This window comes from Lucilia sericata, unplaced genomic scaffold, assembly GCF_015586225.1.
Source record: "Lucilia sericata isolate MDLA Ls3-8-SP2 unplaced genomic scaffold, ASM1558622v1 Contig000209F_arrow, whole genome shotgun sequence".
In the NCBI taxonomy this organism is placed as follows: Eukaryota; Metazoa; Arthropoda; class Insecta; order Diptera; family Calliphoridae; genus Lucilia; species Lucilia sericata.
Window position 1 is genome coordinate 389771 of NW_023994237.1, and position 20230 is coordinate 410000.

The 20230-nt window shown below is 31.9% G+C and overlaps 3 protein-coding genes across 3 annotated transcripts; all 3 read right to left on the reverse strand.

The window, feature by feature from the left end:
* Positions 1–1987: 1987 nt before the first annotated feature.
* LOC119602117 (C3 and PZP-like alpha-2-macroglobulin domain-containing protein 8) lies at positions 1988–6556 on the reverse strand. The gene is given in 10 exon segments (XM_037953471.1): positions 1988–2538; positions 2597–3100; positions 3173–4235; positions 4297–4384; positions 4446–4710; positions 4767–5028; positions 5091–5299; positions 5301–5912; positions 5980–6388; positions 6449–6556. Coding segments are annotated over 10 exon segments (3966 nt in total). The 5' UTR covers positions 6517–6556; the 3' UTR covers positions 1988–2052.
* Positions 6557–12319: 5763 nt separating this feature from the next.
* On the reverse strand, positions 12320–13772 carry LOC119602130 (alpha-2-macroglobulin-like protein 1). The gene is made up of 3 exons (XM_037953490.1): positions 13196–13772; positions 12623–13134; positions 12320–12559 (listed from the first exon to the last, which is right to left on the reverse strand). The coding sequence occupies exons 1-3, from the start codon at positions 13622–13624 to the stop codon at positions 12424–12426; spliced, it is 1077 nt and encodes a 358-aa protein (XP_037809418.1). The 5' UTR covers positions 13625–13772; the 3' UTR covers positions 12320–12423.
* LOC119602129 (CD109 antigen-like) lies at positions 13758–19423 on the reverse strand. Its single transcript, XM_037953489.1, has 7 exons — positions 19300–19423; positions 18831–19239; positions 16003–16817; positions 15667–15928; positions 15326–15593; positions 15175–15262; positions 13758–14272 (listed from the first exon to the last, which is right to left on the reverse strand). The coding sequence occupies exons 1-7, from the start codon at positions 19365–19367 to the stop codon at positions 13768–13770; spliced, it is 2415 nt and encodes an 804-aa protein (XP_037809417.1). The 5' UTR covers positions 19368–19423; the 3' UTR covers positions 13758–13767.
* Positions 19424–20230: the final 807 nt, after the last annotated feature.

Consider the following 20230-nt stretch of genomic DNA (forward strand, 5'->3'; position numbering starts at 1 on the left):
TTTTGATTCATAACTTTCCCGGTGTAAACCGATTTTGCTCATTTTCAATACCAAACTGCCTAGTACAATAATAAATATTTTGGGTGAATTTCGTTAATTTTTGTTGCTTCGTGTTAACGTATGAATGTTTTATACAGACAGACAGACGGACGGACAGACGGACATAATTGACAATATTTTTTATGGTACATATGTATATCAAAAATAATATTTTTTATTTACTTAAAAAAATACTAAATACTCTCGAAAAGACAGAAGAGAGCAGGATGCTGTGCACAGAAATTTCTTCTAGCTGTGTACAGCAATATCATTTTTTTTATATGTGCTGCGTCAAATTAAAGTGGCCCCTAGGGATACGCAGCAGCCTGGGTCCCATAAGAAATACACGTGTTTGTGTGTGGTGCACAGCCAAATCTGCTTATTCGCAGTAACTCTTATAGCAACTTGAAAGATGAGGTGACAGCGAGTGACAATTTGTGAAAATATTTCTATGTGGTTTCAATAAATGTCATATTTTTTTCATATGTGATTTGACATTCAAGAAACTCAAATACATCTGTATGCTATGTTTTGCTTACAATCTTATGTTTTTTTTTTTACAATATTATGTTATATTGCGCCATCTATGTTTCATTAAAAAAATTAAATGCGCTTATCAAAGACACTTAAAAAGTGTTTAATTGTACACTGACTACCAGAGGACGCAGTTTGTGAGACATGTCTTAACTATATTAAATGATTATGTTTTTTTGGGGAAAACTGTGGGGATTTCAGTTTAAAAATGTGGATTTTTATGGGGCCTTCCAATCTAAGATTGGATCGTGAGTAAAATTTTTCTGGCAACAATGCTTCTATATAAGTTATATGTAGATATAACTATATATTCACATTATAAGATATTTCAAGGCCTCCTAATGAAATTCCGCCCATTATTTTCAGCTTTAATAGTTTCTCAGATATACGAATTTCTCTACTTAATTAATATGGGGCGTTGCAAACCACTCTGATGAAAGTCCGCCCTTTTTCCCCCCAAAATGTTCACAATATATAGGTAGTTTCCCAGATAAATTAATATTTGTATTTAATTCGTATGGTAGGTGCCATGCCCCCATTCGTAGTCCGCTAATTTATTACCCAAAATTTTGTATGTGCAAAATTTTATGATTCTAACGCTAATATTTCCCAGATAAACGAATTTTTGTATTTAATTCATATGGGAGGAGCCACGCCCCTTACTGCCAGTCCACCACTTTTTGTCTTGAATAATCATATTGACATTAAAGTGGTTCGAATATGGTCAGAACAAAACTCGTATTTTTAAGCCAGTAATGAGTGTGAAAGTCATTTTCTGAGGGGGGGGGGGGGGGGGTTGTTGTAGGGTCAATAATGGACCGATCCTCATAAAATTTGGTAGGGATATTTTAGATCATATGAAACTTATTTATGTCGAATTTCATCGCTATACACTTACTATTAAAACAGATATGTCCGTTAAAGCTGTTTTTCGGGGGTCCACTTGTATGGGGGCTATCCGAAAACGTGGACCGATATTGTCCATTTTCAATACCAAACAAAGAATATTTGTGGAATTTCAATCCTCTAGCTCGTGGTGCAAATATTAAGGAATCAGATATCCTCTAGACTAAAAACATTTTTCAAATATAACTTTCGGTTCTAATAGAACTGGTTCTTGAGCAACCAGTTATGGAATTTATAAAGTGGGAACTAGTTTACAAAATTATTCTGGGTATTATTGAAGCTCAATTTTTACCCTAAATTTCTCAACAACTGCTACACCGATTTTAAAGAAGAAGAATTAACATTTTTATAAGATATTAATCTTGCTTCGAATTTCATCCAAATTGGAAGACGTCGATTTTAAAAGTTGGATTACTTGACACGAAATTGTCCTTATATGTATCTATGAGGCCTTTCTGAATCAACTCGAAAAATATAAAGAAGTCTTAAAAACAGCTGTAATGTAAAAACCTTTTTTATTAAAAACTGAACTGTTTTTTTCCAATTTCACTTAATATTATTTTTATTTTAACTCTAAATTGTATAAAACATTGTATTAGTGCGATTTGTGTTATAGTAATCATACATTACTATAGCTGCCGGTTTTTGATCTTCTATCTCATTCGATCTAAACGTTTCGATTGTCACACAATGTCTAATACCAGTTGATAATTTATCAAAATATAAAATCGCCACAGTTTCATCATTTTTTGTCTCAATTCTTTGTATAAATTCATTTTCCACTAAATCTCGACTAAATTCTGCTTCGGTTTTAAAACCTGAAGGTAGATTTGCTTCCATAATGACCATATTTGTATTGTTATTAACTGCTTCTAGAGCCTGATAGGTAAAACAAACATGTAAATCCATTTCTTCGTCATTATACGAAGAAGAATTAACGTTCATGATAAAATATTTGATGTCCACATCATTTTTGATATTGTACCGAGAGGAAAGTTGTACCAAAGAATAACCGCTACCTTTGATTTCGAAATTAACGAGACGTACAGATTTTGGTAACTGCAATTTAAATTTATATTAAAATTTTAACATTTAACAATAATTGCATACAATTTACCTCATGTTGTTGTAAAACTAAAGCATTATCTGGATTTACCGAAAACTCATTGATTTTCTTTTCATTTCCTTCGTGATCTTGAGCTGAGTAGGATATTTTCAAATCCCAATTGCTTTCATTGTTAAATTTCTGACTAAATCTCACTAAGGCCTCAAGACCCACCACTGTATCATGGGTAGATTTAAAACCACCTTGCTGATTACGTTGCTTAATCAACCACTTTACTATAGGCAAATGATTACCGGGAGCATTTAGAAGAGTCATTAAAACATAAGCTGTCGTCTCGACATCATTTGTATTATCCGTCCACCACATGAGACCTTTTTCGTCTTCTTTACGCATGCTTTGAATTTTCTCTATAACTTTATCGCTACTTGGATGTTTGGCTTTACTTAATGCAGTTCCTATAATGGAGAGCGCATAAATATCATAGATATCATCCAAATCGGAGGTTACATAGTCAAGTCCTTTTCGTATAACAGTTTGATATTTACGGGAATATCTCTGAAATAATTAAGTTAAAGTTTTAATAATCTTATGATTGAAAACGTATTAGGGAATCTATCCAATGCTTACTCTATCCTCCATAAATGTCAACAGTACAAACGCCGTAAAACTATAGGTATTTTGTAGTTCCTTATAAAATAAATAACCGGTATAGGGAAATTTACCATCGAACCATTGTTGATTTGCCAAATATTCCAAACCACTATCAATTATACGAGATTCAATTGCTATATATTTCGAAGCCTTAATCAAGAAACGCACTACATAAGCCGTAAGCCAGTTGCTAGCTTCTTTATCTGAATTTTCACCAAAAACACTATAACCGCCATTTTTATGGCGGAACGATAGTTCTTGCTGATAACCTATTTCTATATAATTTTTAGCTTTACTGACTAGATTCTTCTCTTTTGAGTATTTTCCATTGGCTTTTAGATAATCTAAAATCAATATATTGGGAGCAAAATTCACCATATTTTGTTCACCACAACCGGTAGGCATTTTGATCAATTCATTAAGATTCTCTAGCGAAGGAATAATAAAATCTCCACCCACAGAAAGTGTTATATACTCAGAATCTCTGACACTATCTAATGGTATATCTAAAGTTAGCGATGACATTTCCGTTGTAGCGCTCAAATAAATCGCCTTATTTTGATACTGTGTAATACCTTCGGGTAAAACTTTTAGTTTTTGTACTATACCGTCATTATATAACGAATTATTGGCTGCTATACGCAATTCTATGTTTCCTACTTCTAAGGGTTTAATCAGAAATTTGACTGTTGTGCCACCATTTGAGGGAATATTAATGGTTTTTAATTGTTGTTGTCTAGGGGAGAATTTCGATAAAGGTTCCATAAATCGAAATTGCATGTTATTATTGTATAGTATGACATCAGTGTCCAGAGATTGATTGTGATAATTGAAAATGGTTACTGGGATGACAACAGTTTCTTCTCTTTTCACCGAATAGGGCAGATTAAGTGTAATAAAAAATGGCAAAAATGTAGTTATATCGGTGGGTCCATCGACTATGCCAAAACCTGTCATATCATTATTAGAAAATGCTGTTATACGCCAAGTAGTTATAGTCTCCGGTATGTTGAGAGTTATTTGAGTATCTGTGTTATTACTGGAAAGAAAGACGGAAGTGTATCGTAAGAGGGTAATAATTTTCTATATGGATTACGTACATTATATAGTTTTCAAATATCCAAGTTTCTGGAAATTTTGTACGAAATATTAAAGGTCCAGCACCAGCACTAGATACAATGTTTGGATCTTAAATTAAACAAATAAATTAAAGAAATGAAATGATATTTTTAATCATTATGTAACCTACAGACAGTTTTAACTGGATAATGTGCATTTGTAAGAGTTATAAGTCCAGATATAATACCCGGTCTCACTATATAAGCATTGGGAATATACGAAACATCCACCTTTAAATCTTCTAATATTTGCGTTTTATATATATCATATTTCTTATCCAATATATAAACACTAAGATCAACTGCCAATATGCTGACATAGGACTTGGGTTGTGCTTTTAGGTTTAAAGTAACCTCTTGACCAGGTTTTACTTGTTTGGGAGCTGTTATTGAAATCTTCCGTACACACAAATCAAAAATTAATGTTAATAATTAAATATATTATATCTTACCTGATTTTCTAATTCCAAAGGAAAATTTAAAACCAATTCTTCATATCTGAAATTACCATTTTGTATATAGTGAACATATAAAAAAGATTTCGGAACAAGTTCAATTGAAGGAGTTATCATAAGCGTATATGTTTTTCTATTTGGTGAAAGTTTTATAAGACCCGTTTGGACTATGCTGCCATGCCCTACTATGGTATATACAAAATATGGTATAGTAAAGGATGAGCGGACTTCTACTTTAACCGGTTTTCCGAGAACAGGTCTGTAATATATGAATGTAATAAAAATATGATATGAATCTCCTTTTGTAAATAATTATCCTACCTTTCTTTCAATGTTAATCTACAATAAATGAGTTTCTCGTTATAAGAGATACTTTCATCTGCTACAAAAATATTTGGCAATGTTTGTTGTGAATCCTTAAATTTCACCGTATAAGAAGCATCAGGCTGTTGATCAAATTGAAATACTGCCACACCTTTGTCATTTAAATATGTTTGATATTTCTTAACACCATGTTGCAATATAACGGGGGGTACTTTGATCCCATACCGGTCCACCATTCCATTCTTCAATATAAGCTCTCAAACGAAATGGTTTATTATTACGAAATTCAATCTCATCATCCGGTATAAGTATTTTATAACTTTCTTTACGTATTGCAATTGTTTGCGTATAAGTCCGCCATATACCGGTGTGTTTTTCTTCAAGCTTAGCCCATAAGACTACAGAATTAACTCCCGTAAGTTTGTTTGAATGTTCTAAGTCAAAGTCTACTACAACTAAACCATCTATATGTAAAACCTTTTCTTCAATCAAATCATTGCTTCCCTGTACATGTAACTGAACGGTTAGAAAACCTTTCACATATCTATCGAATGTATATTTTCCATAGATTTCCGCTATAACGTGAGGATCTAAAGGTATTACATTTTCTGGAGTATCTACGAATATATCGAATTTTGGTAAAGTATACTGTTGTATCTTAATTTTTTTGGACTTTTGATATGAATATTTTCCACTTATTGTTGTTCTTATTTCCCAATCTCCCATCACTGGCTGCTGAGACAATTGAAATTTCCCGGTAAAGACTCCTTTAGTAAGGGTTATGTCTTTGAATTGTTTAACACGATTTGTATCACTATCCTAAAAATTAAAGATGTATATTAAATACAAATATAAATTCAACTAACAAAATAAAACTTCAACTTACAAATATCTCAATACGTATAGGTTCTCTTATATACACTGGTCTCGTATGTTCATCCAATATAACAACACGAAATTGTACCAAATCTAAAGGTTTATACACCGACTTATCGGTTTGTACGTAAATTTTTGGACCCGCAGAACTATCAATTAACAATACACTTTGATTTCTAAATCCACAAGCTCCCATACCCTCTGCCAACAATGCGTAGTTACCATTTTCCAATTTGGGTGGGAAAAAATCAATTTCCTTCGATTCAAACGGTTGCAACAGAACATTATCTGTAGCATTATAAGAACGACCCATAATAGAAACGCGTATAGTGCAGGGCGTAGTAGAATCATGAAGTGTTACAGCTATAGTATATTTGCGATTTGATTTCATTAAACCTGGAGCAATTATGCTATAATAACTGGAATTGTATTAAAATCAATTAATATATAAAACATTAAAATAATTGTTTTTTCACTACTTTTCACCAACTATGAATGCCATACATTGCAGCAGTATGAAATATTGATGAATCGTATAGAGTTTCATATTTAGATCTTTATGATTTCTTTCCGTATCATACACAACACAACTGGTTGTATTCGCTGAGAATGTAAAACTGATGCAAACTTGTTTGGTGGCAAATTGAAGATGATAGTGGACTGATCACATTTAGGGCCACATAACCCGTTAATAAGCTTACATACATTTTGTATACAAAGGCTAACTACAGACATTCAGTATCCTTAGATTTCTATAATTTCGAACTTTGTTTTTATGTGGTTCTTCGACAGCAGCAGCTCTTATAATCAAGATGTAATATTGTTAATAAACTATACATGCTGGTGGTGTTTATATAATTCCTAGTAAAAATATCCGGTATCCCTACATCCACTGTTAAGTATGCCAACCTACTTAGAATAATTTTCTGGGACAAAGATGCCATGTCTGTCCGTTTATACTTTGTCCGCCCGTGAAAACTTTGCAATCAAAGTACAGGTTAAAAAAAAATTGGATAAACTTTTGTAGTGATGGGTTCATAATTGACAAAAGTCCCCATACAAAATTCCTTTACGGAAATGATTTTAACCTCCATAACTGATTTCTAAAGAATAATATCGCCTTAAGATTCGCCATTAATAAGATCATTTACATAAATCGTACAATCGATATAAATAAAAACCAACTTTACGATTTGGAGGATTCTAGCTCTGAACTGCAAGTTCAACCATTTTTTGCAAACGTTAATGTTAATCATGTAAAATTTGAAAATTCTAACACTAATTATCATGTAAAACTCAACATCCAGCACAGAGTCATGTACATCCTACTTATAATGGCCATATCTTGCAACAAAGCGAGGCTCATGAACATATGGACATGCTAAGATTTTAAACATATTACCTCCAATCTTGAACCAACCATCCGACTATATTACATACACACACACGAACTTTGATAGAGTTTTCAAAGTCAGAGTCCCTTCCAGGAGCGAGTGGTGTAGGAGTAACATACCGATCGAATATACCACCAGAATCTTTACAGATGATTCTAAAATCAATTGTGGTGTTGGTTCTTGTGTCTTCTGTGAAGAAGTATATATATCTCACCGTCTTCCCAAAACATCTGTAGTGGCTTTAAGGCTCAAAATATTTGCAATAATGTCTGCTTGTAGTGTACTACATGGCCTCAAGGCTGAGTCGCCTGTCTGACATTACCCTTGTTTGAGTCCCTGTGCATAGGGACTATTATGGAAATGATTAGGCAGATGAACTTGCTAGTTTCAGTATAGGTTTTATCAAGACCCTGGCGAGATATCTGGGTCTAAGCTTAATGATGTCCCACGGCTGCAGGCTGAATCTAATACTATACAATACTACATCTAACGAGTGAAGTGGAGTCCTGTCGACTCTACTTGACTGTTTGCACGCAATTCCTCTATTAGTTTCCCAGATGTACGAATTTTTGTATTTAATTTATATGGGAGTAGATACCAGGATTATTCTGTGCTGAATCTGAATCTGGCCTCAGAATTTCTGCATCCAAATTTATACTATAATATCTCGAATTAGGGAGAATTTGTGTATAATAGATGTGAACATTTATTTCAATGGCGATAGATTGGACTTTCAGACGATATAACAAATTTTATAAATAAAGGTGCATTCGTACTGTAATAGCTGCTCAAATTTGGCCAAAACTATTTGTTTGCACAAACCTTTCGTAATGTATGTATACTTTTGGTCTTTGGGTTTCGACTATTATTTAATTTTGTTGGCTTAATAATTTAGTAGTAAACCTGACGAACTTAAAACCATTTGATGCAACAAGGACAGAATTAAAAGTATGAGTGAGAGAAACCCATAACGACTCATGGAATAATAAAACGGTGATTAGAATCACAAAGATCTTATGTGGAGATCCTAACGAGAAGCCTTCTCGAAATGAGCAAGTCATACAAATATCTTGGGAGCAATATTATTCCAGATATAATATCCTTCACGAACACTAATTTGAAAATTTTTTAGGAATTACGTTCAGGAAACTAAGTTTCTGAACATCGGACACACATTCAGTGAATGCTTTATTATAAGTTTTTGTTTCATAAAAATGAGCGCACAATATACCCGATAGTGGTCTAGGTGTATTTCTTCGTATTTGATGTAGATACATCCTCCTCGAGATATTGGTTATAGACCCACAAAAGTATATATATTCTGGGCCCTTATTAAATTCTAAGACGATCTAGCCATGTCCGTCCGTCCGTCTGTTTGTCTGTTGAAGGCACCATAGAGACTGAACGGAAAGAGCTAGGGAACTGAAATGCAGTTTGTTTGGTATTGAAAATGGGTAATATCGGTCGATGTTTTCACCTAGCCCCATACAAGTGTCCCCTCGGAATACAGTGTAACCAGACAATAACTGTTATAAAAGACCGAATATAAAGACTAAATTCGTCATAAATTAGTTTCGTATGACCAAAAATCTCCCTTCCAAATTTTATAAGGAACGGCTCATAATTGACCCTACCCCCCATATAAGGTTCCCTTTCGAAAATGACTTTAACGCTCATTACTGACTTAAATAAACGAATATAGCAACGAAATTCGTCATAAATAAATTTCATATGACCCAAAATCTTTATACAATTTTTTATCAGGATCGGTCCATAATTGACCCCACTCCCTATATAGGTCCCCTTCCGAAAATGACTTTAACGCTTATTACAGATCTCAAAATACGAGTATAGCGATAAGTTTAATATGAGCCAAATCTTTCTACCAAATTGTATAGGAATCGGTTCATAATTGACCCTACTACCCATATAAGGTCCTCTTCCGAAAATGACTTTAACGCTTATTACTGATTTTAAAATTCTAGATGAAATTCGACATAAAAAAGTTTCATATGACCCAAAATCTCTCTACTAATTTTATAAGGATCGGTACATAATTGACCCTGCCGCCCATTTTAGGTCCCCTTCAGAAAATGACTTTAACGCTCAATAAAAATGGATTAAAAATACAATTATACCGATGAAATTCTTTACGAGCCAAAAACTTTCTATCAAATATAATGAGGATCGTTCAAAAATTGCCCCCAAAAATTGCTCAGAACTAGTACGAGTACAGCGAAGAATTTCGACATAGGCAACTTTTATAGGAACGTTCATATTTGAACATACCCCTCATATATAAAGCCACTTTAAGAAAGTTTTATAGGAACACAAGTCTTCATTTCGAAAAATCAGACATAAGCCCCTGATGTTTATAGGAGATTATTCCTTTTATGCTATACGGTTTGATGGTGTATATATAAGATTCGGCATAGCCGAATATAACACTCTTACTTGTTATATATCACCATCAAAAAAGATGGTATAAATTGATTTTGTCAATTTTTGTGGACCAAAAAATGTACAAGTAAGAAGTCTATATTCGCCTTTGCCGAATCTTATATACCCTTCACAACAATGTGTTTAAAAAAAGATTAAACTTCTCGAAACAGCATTAGTGAAGATTTGAATATCGAAGATATCTGGGTTCTTCAGAAAATTGGTTTCAACAGACGGACAGGCGGACATACAGACAGACAGGTAGACGGATATTGATTTTATCAACGTAATGATTTATACATACATGTGTTATTTATGCCAACCGTAGTGTGCAGCATGCGAAGAAACTAATCTTACATTGAAAAACTGGTTTTAAAAGAATGAAAAAATTTATAATAACCGGTCAAAAAATAACAATAATAAAAAAGCAAATAAACTTGAACTTAAAGAAACTGGCAGTTATTTATAGGAATGTAAAATAAAACGGAAAGTGTATTTGTATATTATAGCATTTTTATTGATAAACTTAGAACAACAAGAAAGTGTAGTCGAGCATGACAAACCACCTTACACTGGTTATGAGTATATTTATTGCATTCCAACAAAATTTAAGCAATTTATTTCAGAATCTAAATTGTTGAGGGTATAGCTTTTAGGTATAAGTTGTGATTTAAAAGTTCGACTTAAAATAAAGGACAAATTTAGCGAAATTTTTTCATACATAGTTGTTTTAAATTTTAGGTTAGGATATATATCAGGGGTTTTATATAGGACCTTCGGACGGCAAAAAAAGGCGGTCGAGGTGAATAGTTTGTGTAATACTATATTTCAACTTCGACCCGCCATTTTTAGAGCAACTTTTTTGAAAACAAGTGAGACTGTTATATTCGGCTGTGCCGAATCTCATATACCCACCATCAAACCGTATGCCTTAAAAGGATATTACTCATCAAATTAACTGATAAGGACCTTATATGAGAAATAGGCTTAATAATTGACCATTTTTCATTTTTAGATCAATTTTGGTTCATACAAAACATCTTTACATCGAATATCACTTCCTAACACTTTCCGCATGAAATTGGGTAGAAAGATTTATGTTCCTATAAATGTTTTTTATATAAAATTTCATAACTGTTCACGCATTTTTAAGTCAGCAAAGATCGTTAAAGTAATTTTCTTATGGACCGATCCTCAATACATTTGGTAGAGAGGTAAAAAATATGTATGTGTGTCGAATTTTATCGCTTTTCTGTATTCTGTATTTATAAGCCAGTAATTATCGTTTGTCATTTTTTGAAGGGCACCTTATATGGGGTCAATTATGAACCGATACACATAAAGTTTGATAGAGAGATTTTTGCATCATTGAAACTTATGTGTGTCGAATTTCATCACTATACTCGTATTTTTAAGCCAGTAAAGAGCGTTAAAGTCATATTCTGAAGCGGACCTTATATGGGGGGTAGGGTCAATTATGGACCGATCAACATAAAATTAGGTATAGAAGGTTTTGATCATAACAGACTTACTTATGTCAAATTTCATTGTTATGCTAGTATTTTTAAGCAAGTAATGAGTGTTAATCAAATTTTCTGAAGGGGGACTTATATGGAGGGTAGGGTCAATTATGGACCGATCCTCATAAAATTTGGTAGGGAGATTTTGGATCATATGAAACTTATGTGTAATGAGCGTTAAATTAATCTTCTGAAGGGGACCTTATATGGGGGTTGGGTCAATTATGGAGCGATCGACATAAAATTTTGTAGAGACGTTTTAATCATCAAATTTCATTGTTATACTAGTACTTTTAAGCCAGTAATGAGCGTTAAACCAATTTTCTGAAGGGGCCTTATATGGGGGGGTAGGGTCAATTATTTACCGATCCTCATAAAATTTGGTAGGGAGATTTTGGGATCAAATGAAACTTATTTATTTTCATCGCTATATTCGTACTTTTGAAACAGATATGCCCATTAAAGCTGTTTTTCGGGGGTCCAATTGTATGGGGGCTATCCGAAAACGTGGACCGATATTGCCCATTTTCAATACCAAACAAACTTTACCTATAGAGAATATTTGTGAAAAATCAATCCTCTATCTCGCTCCGTTCGGACTCTATCGTGCTTTCAACAGACAGACAGACATCTTTTTTGATGGTGGGTATAAAAAGGTACAAATTCTTGGGATTTGATACGACAAAAACTTGATTAAACTTCAATTAAACGATTTATTAAATAAAATAGTAACATATTTATAAACGCTCTATAAACTATAAAATACCGTATTTGAACGACTTAAATTGTAATAATCATACATTATAATGGCAGCCGGTTTTGGCATTAAAATTTCATTTATTTTATATGCTGGAACTTCTAAGCAATGAGTTAGATTCGCCTCCAATTTCTTTAAATATAAAATAACTGTTGATTCGGAATTTTTTGTTTCAATTAACTGCACAATATTGTTGTTATTTAAATCAGCACTCTTTTCTGCCTCAGATCGAAAACCCGTAGGTAAATTTGCTTCCATTATCACCATATGGGTGACATCGTTAAGTGGTTCTGTGTACGTTTGGTAACTAAAACAAATCTCCAAATTTAATTCTTCGACATTTTTTAATATTGGCTTGGGCTGTATATTAAAATGGCAAAATTCCTGAGCTTTAGCGATATTGTATTGATGGTTGAGTTGCACCAAAGTGGCCCCATTGCCCTGGATTTCGAAAGTAATATGGCGTGTGTTTGTTGGTAGCTGGAATTGGGGAAAGGTTATTGTTATTTGTGCTATCTAGAGCCATTTATAAAATGTTTATACCTCATGCTTTTGAAAATCCAAAATATTATTTGAATCCACATAGAATTTATCTGCTGCCACTTCCATACCTTTTCATTTTTAGCACTGTAGGAAATTTGCAAATGTATATTTTCAAGATTTTTGTATGTTTCAGAAAATTTCACCAAAGCCTCCATGCCCGCTACAGTATCGTATGAAGAGGTAAAACCTCCATTAGCATTACGTTGTTGTATAAGCCATTTTAAGATAGAAGTGTGATCTCCTGCGGTTTCAAGTAGAGTTATTGCAGCACATGATGTAATTTCAATATCATTAGCTAAATTCTGATCATTTTCTGACCACCATTTGAGTCCATTATTTTCTTTGGCATGTGATTTTAGTTGATTTATAAGAATATTAGCATTTTGATCTTTGGCATGCTTTATAGCAATTGCCATTAAGGACAGGGCATACATATTGTTCGTATTATTTAAATTTGAATTTAAGAACTCTAATCCTTTTTGTATGGTTTCTTGATATCGAATGGCATATTTCTAAAAAAAATAATGGGTTAATAAACTAAAGAAACAACTCTTTTTAATAAAAATTAATTACTTGACTTTCTAAAAACGCTAAGAGTACAAAGGCTGTAAGACCATATTCATTTTGATGATTTGGATTTAGTAAATAGCCGGTGTAAGGAAATTCTCCATTTGATTTTTGTTCTCCGGCTAAATAATCCAATGCAGTTTCAATTATTGTCTCTTCGATTGCTAAAAATTGTGAAGCTTTTATAAAGTAACGCACCACATAGGCGGTAAGCCAAGTATTAGGCTCCTCATCGGTTGAAATACCGAAGACGCTATAGCCACCATTATCATGACGAAATGACAGCTGCTGTTGGTAGCTAACTTCTATAGAAGAAAGTAAACTATCAACCAAAGTCTTCTCTTTAGAAAATTTACCATTTGCTTTAAGATATTGCAAAATTAAGACACTGGGAGCAAAATTTACCATATTTTGCTCACCGCAACCAGTGGGCATTTGTATTAGATCATCGAAATTCTCCACTGTTGGTACTAAATAATGACCACCTACAGAGAAAGTAAAATAGTCTGAATCGGGTACACTATCCCCGGGCACTTTCACGCTAAATGATGATGAAATTTTTTCTCCCGCTGGAATACTTAAGTATAGAGCCTGATTTTTTTGTTTGGACACACCTTCCGGTTCCACTTTAAGTTCTGTTGAATGGCATCTGTGTACAAGGAATTTGAGGCAGTAGCTTTTAAACTAACATCACCCACTTTTGTTAGGTATATAAGAAATTTTACCGTTTTGGCCTTATCTTTCGGTACACTAATTTGTTCAATTTTGCGTTGGCTATCATTTGATTCTTTTACGCCTAGCATTTCCGAGTCAATGAAATAGAATTCTTGATCGTTATTATGTAGCACTACTTCGGTGTATAGGGTCTGGTTAGAATAATTGAATATTGTTATGGGTACCGTACCACCACGTTTCACTGAATATGGAAGATTTAATGTTATGAAGAAGGATTGTATGGTAGTGATATCGGTAGGCGCATCTACTATAGCGAATCCTGTTACATCGTTATTTGAAAATGCCGTTATACGCCAAGTTGTTATAGCTTCGGGTATTGGTAGAGTTAATTTGGTGTCAGTTTCATTACTGAAAAAAGAAAAGAGTTATTTTCCTCAACATGTGAATTTTAAAACAAAACTCCTAGAATAAACCATTGATAACTTTCTTAATCGTGTTAATGTTATTAGTTAGTTAGTTAGTTAGTTAGGTAGTTAGTTAGTTAGTTAGTTAGTTAGTTAGTTAGTTAGTTAGTTAGTTAGTTAGTTAGTTAGTTAGTTAGTTAGTTAGTTAGTTAGTTAGTTAGGTAGTTAGTTAGTTAGTTAGTTAGTTAGTTTAGTTAGTTAGTTAGTTAGTTAGTTAGTTAGTTAGTTAGTTAGTTAGTTAGTTAGTTAGTTAGTTAGTTAGTTAGTTAGTTAGTTAGTTACTTAGTTAGTTAGTTAGTTAGTTAGTAGTTAGTTAGTTAGTTAGTTAGTTAGTTAGTTAGTTAGTAGTTTGTTGTTTGTTTGTTTTGTTGTGTTGTTTGTTTTGTTTGTTTGTTTGTTGTTTGTTTGTTGTGTTTGTTTGTTTGTTTGTTGTTGTTTGTTTGTTTGTTTGTTTGTTTGTGTTTGTTGTTTGTTTGTTTGTTTGTTTGTTGTTGTTTGTTTGTGTGTTTGTTTGTTTGTTTGTTTGTTGTTGTTTGTTTGTTGTTGTTTGTTGTTTTGTTTGTTGTTTGTTTGTTTGTTTGTTTGTTTGTTGTTTTGTTTGTTTGGTTTGTTTGTTTGTTTGTTGTTTTTTGTTGTTTGTTTGTTTGTTTGTTTGTTTGTTTGTTTGTTTGTTTGTTTGTTTGTTTGTTTGTTTGTTTGTTTGTTTGTTTGTTGTTTGTTTGTTTGTTTGTTTGTTTGTTTGTTTGTTTGTTTGTTTGTTTGTTTGTTTGTTTGTTTGTTTGTTGTTTGTTTGTTAGAAGAGAACACTACCAAGTAAACCTGCAGGCATCCCCAAATTATACTTACATTACTAACTCATTAAATATCCACGTTTCAGGAAAATGTTCACGGTACTTATACATAGTCTGGAGAAAAGTTTTGGCACGCCCTCCATCTATTATCATGCATATTATACACATTTTTTTTAACTTTCATATCGAATAACAAAATAACTTACCACTTAAACGTTGAAATGTATAATGAGCATTTGTTAAAGTCACCAGACCTGACATTATTCCGGGATAGACTGAGGCAGCTATTGGAGAATATGACCTTACACTGACCAAGTGTTTTATTATTTCACCTTTATTTAAATCATATGTTTTATCCAAAACAGATATACCCAAATCCACCGCCAATAAACTAACATACGACTTGGGTTGGGCATTTATAGAAATTGTTACCTCTTCGCCCGGTTTAACTTGTTTGGGTGCTGACAATGTGATCTAAAATTTATAAATTTCAAAGAATTTTAAATTGTATTTATAAATATATTAATATTAAACTTTTTATTTATACCTGATTTTCAAATTCATGGGGAAAATTTAAATGTATTTCTTCATAACGTAAATTGTTTTTATGAACGTAATACACATAGACAAAGGAATCGGGTATCATGTCAATTGAAGCTGTTATATTTATAACATAAGACTTTTGATTTGGTGGTAATTTAATATGTTCCATATTTATTATACTGGCATGACCCATTATTATATATGTCAAATAAGGTATACTGATAATTGAGCTGACTTCAATAAGTACCGGTTTTCCAAGTTTTAATCTAAAATAATGAGCAAGGCCGCAGATAAATATAATCATATTTATATCTTAATGTTTGAAAGTGGTACTACTTACTTTTCATCCACCAATCTCAAGCGACAGTAGTATTCCCTATTATTCAACATTAAATTTTCATTTGAATAAATATTAGGCAACATTACTTTGGTATCTTTAAACTGAAATCTGTGATCGTCATTTGCATCATGTTCAAACTCAAATATTGCTGCTCCATTTTCATCTAAAAATGATTCATAAGTTTTATTGCCATGTTCCATGGTTATGGGAGTCTTATGGTCCAATACAGCTGCTCCCGTCCAATGTTTAACCAAAACCTTCAGTCTATAAGGTTTATTATTTTCAAATTCAATATCATTGTCTGGTATTTGCAAATTATAACGTTGCTGATGTAAATAAATATATTGATAATTTGATTCAGTTCTACTCGTGCTTTTTTCGCTTAATTTCGCCTTGACTTTTAGTCGTTTTGCATTATTAATGGTGGTTTCGTTCTTTATATTAAACTCAACAAAACCTAAATGTTCTATATCAATATGTTTGGTTTGTAATTTAACTTTTTCATGCCATAACTCTACTGTGGCATTGCCTTCGACATGTTTATAAAATGTATATTTTCCAAAAATAACTACCTTAATGTAACCATCTTGCAGAATAACATGCGAAGGTGTTTTCAGATATACGCTGAATTTTGGTAGAACATAGTTATCTATTTGAATATATTTGAAACTTGAGTAATCATAACTTCCACATAGAACCACTTTTATTGACCAAGTTCCTAAAACTGGATATTTGGACAACTTTAATTTGCCGGTATAAACTCCTGTCTTAAGAGAGACGTTTCGAAACTGTTTAACACGATTATTTTCATCATCCTGTAAATATATAAGAATTTCATCAGTTTTGGTTGTTCAGAAATAGTGTTCATATTTCGCAAAAACGTTCTAACGCAAAAACTAACTAACTAACTAACTAACGCAAAAACTAACTAACTAACTAACTAACTAACTAACTAACTAACTAACTAACTAACTACTAACTAACTAACTACTAACTAACTAACTAACTAACTAACTAACTAACTAACTAACTAACTAACTAACTAACTAACTAACTAACTAACTAACTAACTAACTAACTAACTAACTAACTAACTAACTAACTAACTACTAACTAACTAACTACTAACTAACTAACTAACTAACTAACTAACTAACTAACTAACTAACTAACTAACTACTAACTAACTAACTAACTAACTAACTAACTAACTAACTAACTAACTAACTAACTAACTAACTAACTAACTAACTAACTAACTAACTACTAACTAACTAACTAACTAACTAACTAACTAACTAACTAACTAACTAACTAACTAACTAACTAACTAACTAACTAACTAACTAACTAACTAACTAACTAACTAACTAACTAACTAACTAACTAACTAACTAACTAACTACTAACTAACTAACTAACTACTAACTAACTAACTAACTAACTAACTAACTAACTAACTAACTAACTAACTAACTAACTAACTAACTAACTAACTAACTAACTAACTAACTAACTAACTAACTAACTAACTAACTAACTAACTAACTAACTAACTAACTAACTAACTAACTAACTACTAACTAACTAACTAACTAACTAACTAACTAACTAACTAACTAACTAACTAACTAACTAACTAACTAACTAACTAACTAACTAACTAACTAACTAACTAACTAACTAACTAACTAACTAACTAACTAACTAACTAACTAACTAACTAACTAACTAACTAACTAACTAACTAACTAACTAACTAACTAACTAACTAACTAACTAACTAACTAACTAACTAACTAACTAACTAACTAACTAACTAACTAACTAACTAACTAACTACTAACTAACTAACTAACTAACTAACTAACTAACTAACTAACTAACTAACTAACTAACTAACTAACTAACTAACTAACTAACTAACTAACTAACTAACTAACTAACTAACTAACTAACTAACTAACTAACTAACTAACTAACTAACTACTAACTACTAACTAACTAACTAACTAACTAACTAACTAACTAACTAACTAACTAACTAACTAACTAACTAACTAACTAACTACTAACTAACTAACTAACTAACTAACTAACTAACTACTAACTAACTAACTAACTAACTAACTAACTAACTAACTAACTAACTAACTAACTAACTACTAACTAACTAACTAACTAACTAACTAACTAACTAACTAACTAACTAACTAACTAACTAACTAACTAACTAACTACTAACTAACTAACTAACTACTAACTAACTAACTAACTAACTAACTAACTAACTAACTAACTAACTAACTAACTAACTAACTAACTAACTAACTAACTAACTAACTAACTAACTGACTAACTTACTAACTAACTAACTAATTAAAATCGATATCATTTAGCCTTGAGAAATGTAGCGTGCGTAGGAGGTTTGCATGGACAGACAGACGCACGTAGCTAAATCGACTCAAAAAGTTTTTCTGAACCGATTGCTATACTTTAGGGTGAGTGTAGGACCAATATTTCTGACTGTTACTAACATCAGCTCCCCACTAAAGTGGTGTAATCATGTAATGTATAACTATGGAGAAGGGTATATAAGATTCGGAACAGCCGAATATAGCATTCTTACTTGTTAGGATCCGATTTGTCATAATATGACAAAAATGTTCACTCGTGTAATTTAATGCGCATTTCTTATAAAAATTTTATAAAGAAATACTTTTTTTGTGAACCAACAAAATTTGTAAAAAATGGAAATTTTTCTAAAAACAATTGTTCACATCAAGCTAAAGATGCAACTTTTTGATTTTCTCTTGATAAGAACTTACCAATATCTCTACATGAACAGGTTCTGTAATATTTAACGGTCTCGTATGTTCATCCAAAATTACAATACGAAAATTAACCACATCTTGAGGTTTATAGATGCCCTTATCAGTTTGTATGAAAATTTTTGGACCATAACTTGTGTCAACGTGTAAACGACTTGAATTTTTAAAACTGCAATCAGATAAACCTTCAGCACTTAAGGTATAATCTCCACTTGAGATTCTTTTCGGCATAAAATTCAACAATTTAGATTCAAATGGTTCCAAGTTAACATCTTGATATTCTTTAAATCCTGGTCCATCAACACCTACTCGTATCGAACAAGGACCACTTGCTTCGTGGAGTGTAACAATAACTGAATATTTGTGATTCGATTTAATAACACCCGGAGCATTTATGGAATAGTAACTGGTAAAAAAAAATAATTTGTTAAATGTTTTATTCGATATTTTAGCTAAATATTAGTACTTTTCTGAAGATACTGCTAATACCATATACAGCAAAAATAGGTACAGATTGATGAAAAAAGGTTGCATTTCATTAATTATTTTGCGTAAATTTTTAATTGTAGTTACTTTGCCGTCTCATAACTTCTTTCTTTCATTGAGAATAAATAACTAAAACAAATATTTGAAAATTAAACAAATATTATACAAATTCTTCATTGTTATTAATATAATAAAATACCAGTTTAAAGCTTATTTTAAATTAAATACGTTACACATAATCTTGCATTTATTGGGCAAAATTTCTATATATTTATACAATTATGTACTTTTATATATAACTAGCTATACCCAGTGTGCTTTGCTACCCTAAAAGGAATATGTATAAATAAATACCAGATTTATTATATGTTACATATGAAAGATGTCAAGCAAATTATTGCAAGTTCGCCAGTTTCTATCTATCGCCAATTTCTATCTATTTACAAAAAATTTGAATAATATAAGAGTTTCCAAGATGCACGAAATTTTGTATTTAATTCATATATGTGGTGCCAAGCCCCCCGTTGAAAGTCCGCCCGTTATTCTCTAAATGTTCACATGAATGTCAAAGTTCTTCATGTAAAATTTGAAGATTCTAGCTCTAATAGTTTCTCAGATATACGAATTTAATTCATGTGGGGGCTTCAAGCCCCCCGGATGAAAGTCCGCCCTTTTTCCTCCAAAATATTCAGATGATTATTAAAATAATTTGTTCAAAATTTGAAGAATCTAGTTCTATTAGTTTCCCAGTTAAACGAAATTTTGTATTTAATTCATATGGGAGGTACCAAGTAACCCATTGGAAGTCCGCCCGTTATACTCTAAATGTTCAGGTGAATGTCAAAGTTCTTCAAGTAAAATTTAATGATTCTAGCTCTAATTGTTTCTCAGATATACGAATTTTCTATTTT

Bases quoted from the DNA above. Each gene is read 5' to 3' on its own strand.
- LOC119602130 (XM_037953490.1), bottom strand. From the start codon at position 13,624: ATGCCCACTGGTTGCGGTGAGCAAAATATGGTAAATTTTGCTCCCAGT. The intron at 13,135-13,195 runs GTAATTAATTTT...TATTTTTTTTAG, and splicing joins TAGCGTTTTTAGAAAGTCAA to AAATATGCCATTCGATATCA. The intron at 12,560-12,622 runs GTATAAACATTT...CCCCAATTCCAG, and splicing joins TGGATTTTCAAAAGCATGAG to CTACCAACAAACACACGCCA.
- LOC119602129 (XM_037953489.1), bottom strand. From the start codon at position 19,367: ATGCAACCTTTTTTCATCAATCTGTACCTATTTTTGCTGTATATGGTA. The intron at 15,263-15,325 runs GTAAGTTATTTT...GCATGATAATAG, and splicing joins TACATTTCAACGTTTAAGTG to ATGGAGGGCGTGCCAAAACT. The intron at 14,273-15,174 runs GTAAGTATAATT...TTCTTTTTTCAG, and splicing joins ATATTTAATGAGTTAGTAAT to TAATGAAACTGACACCAAAT.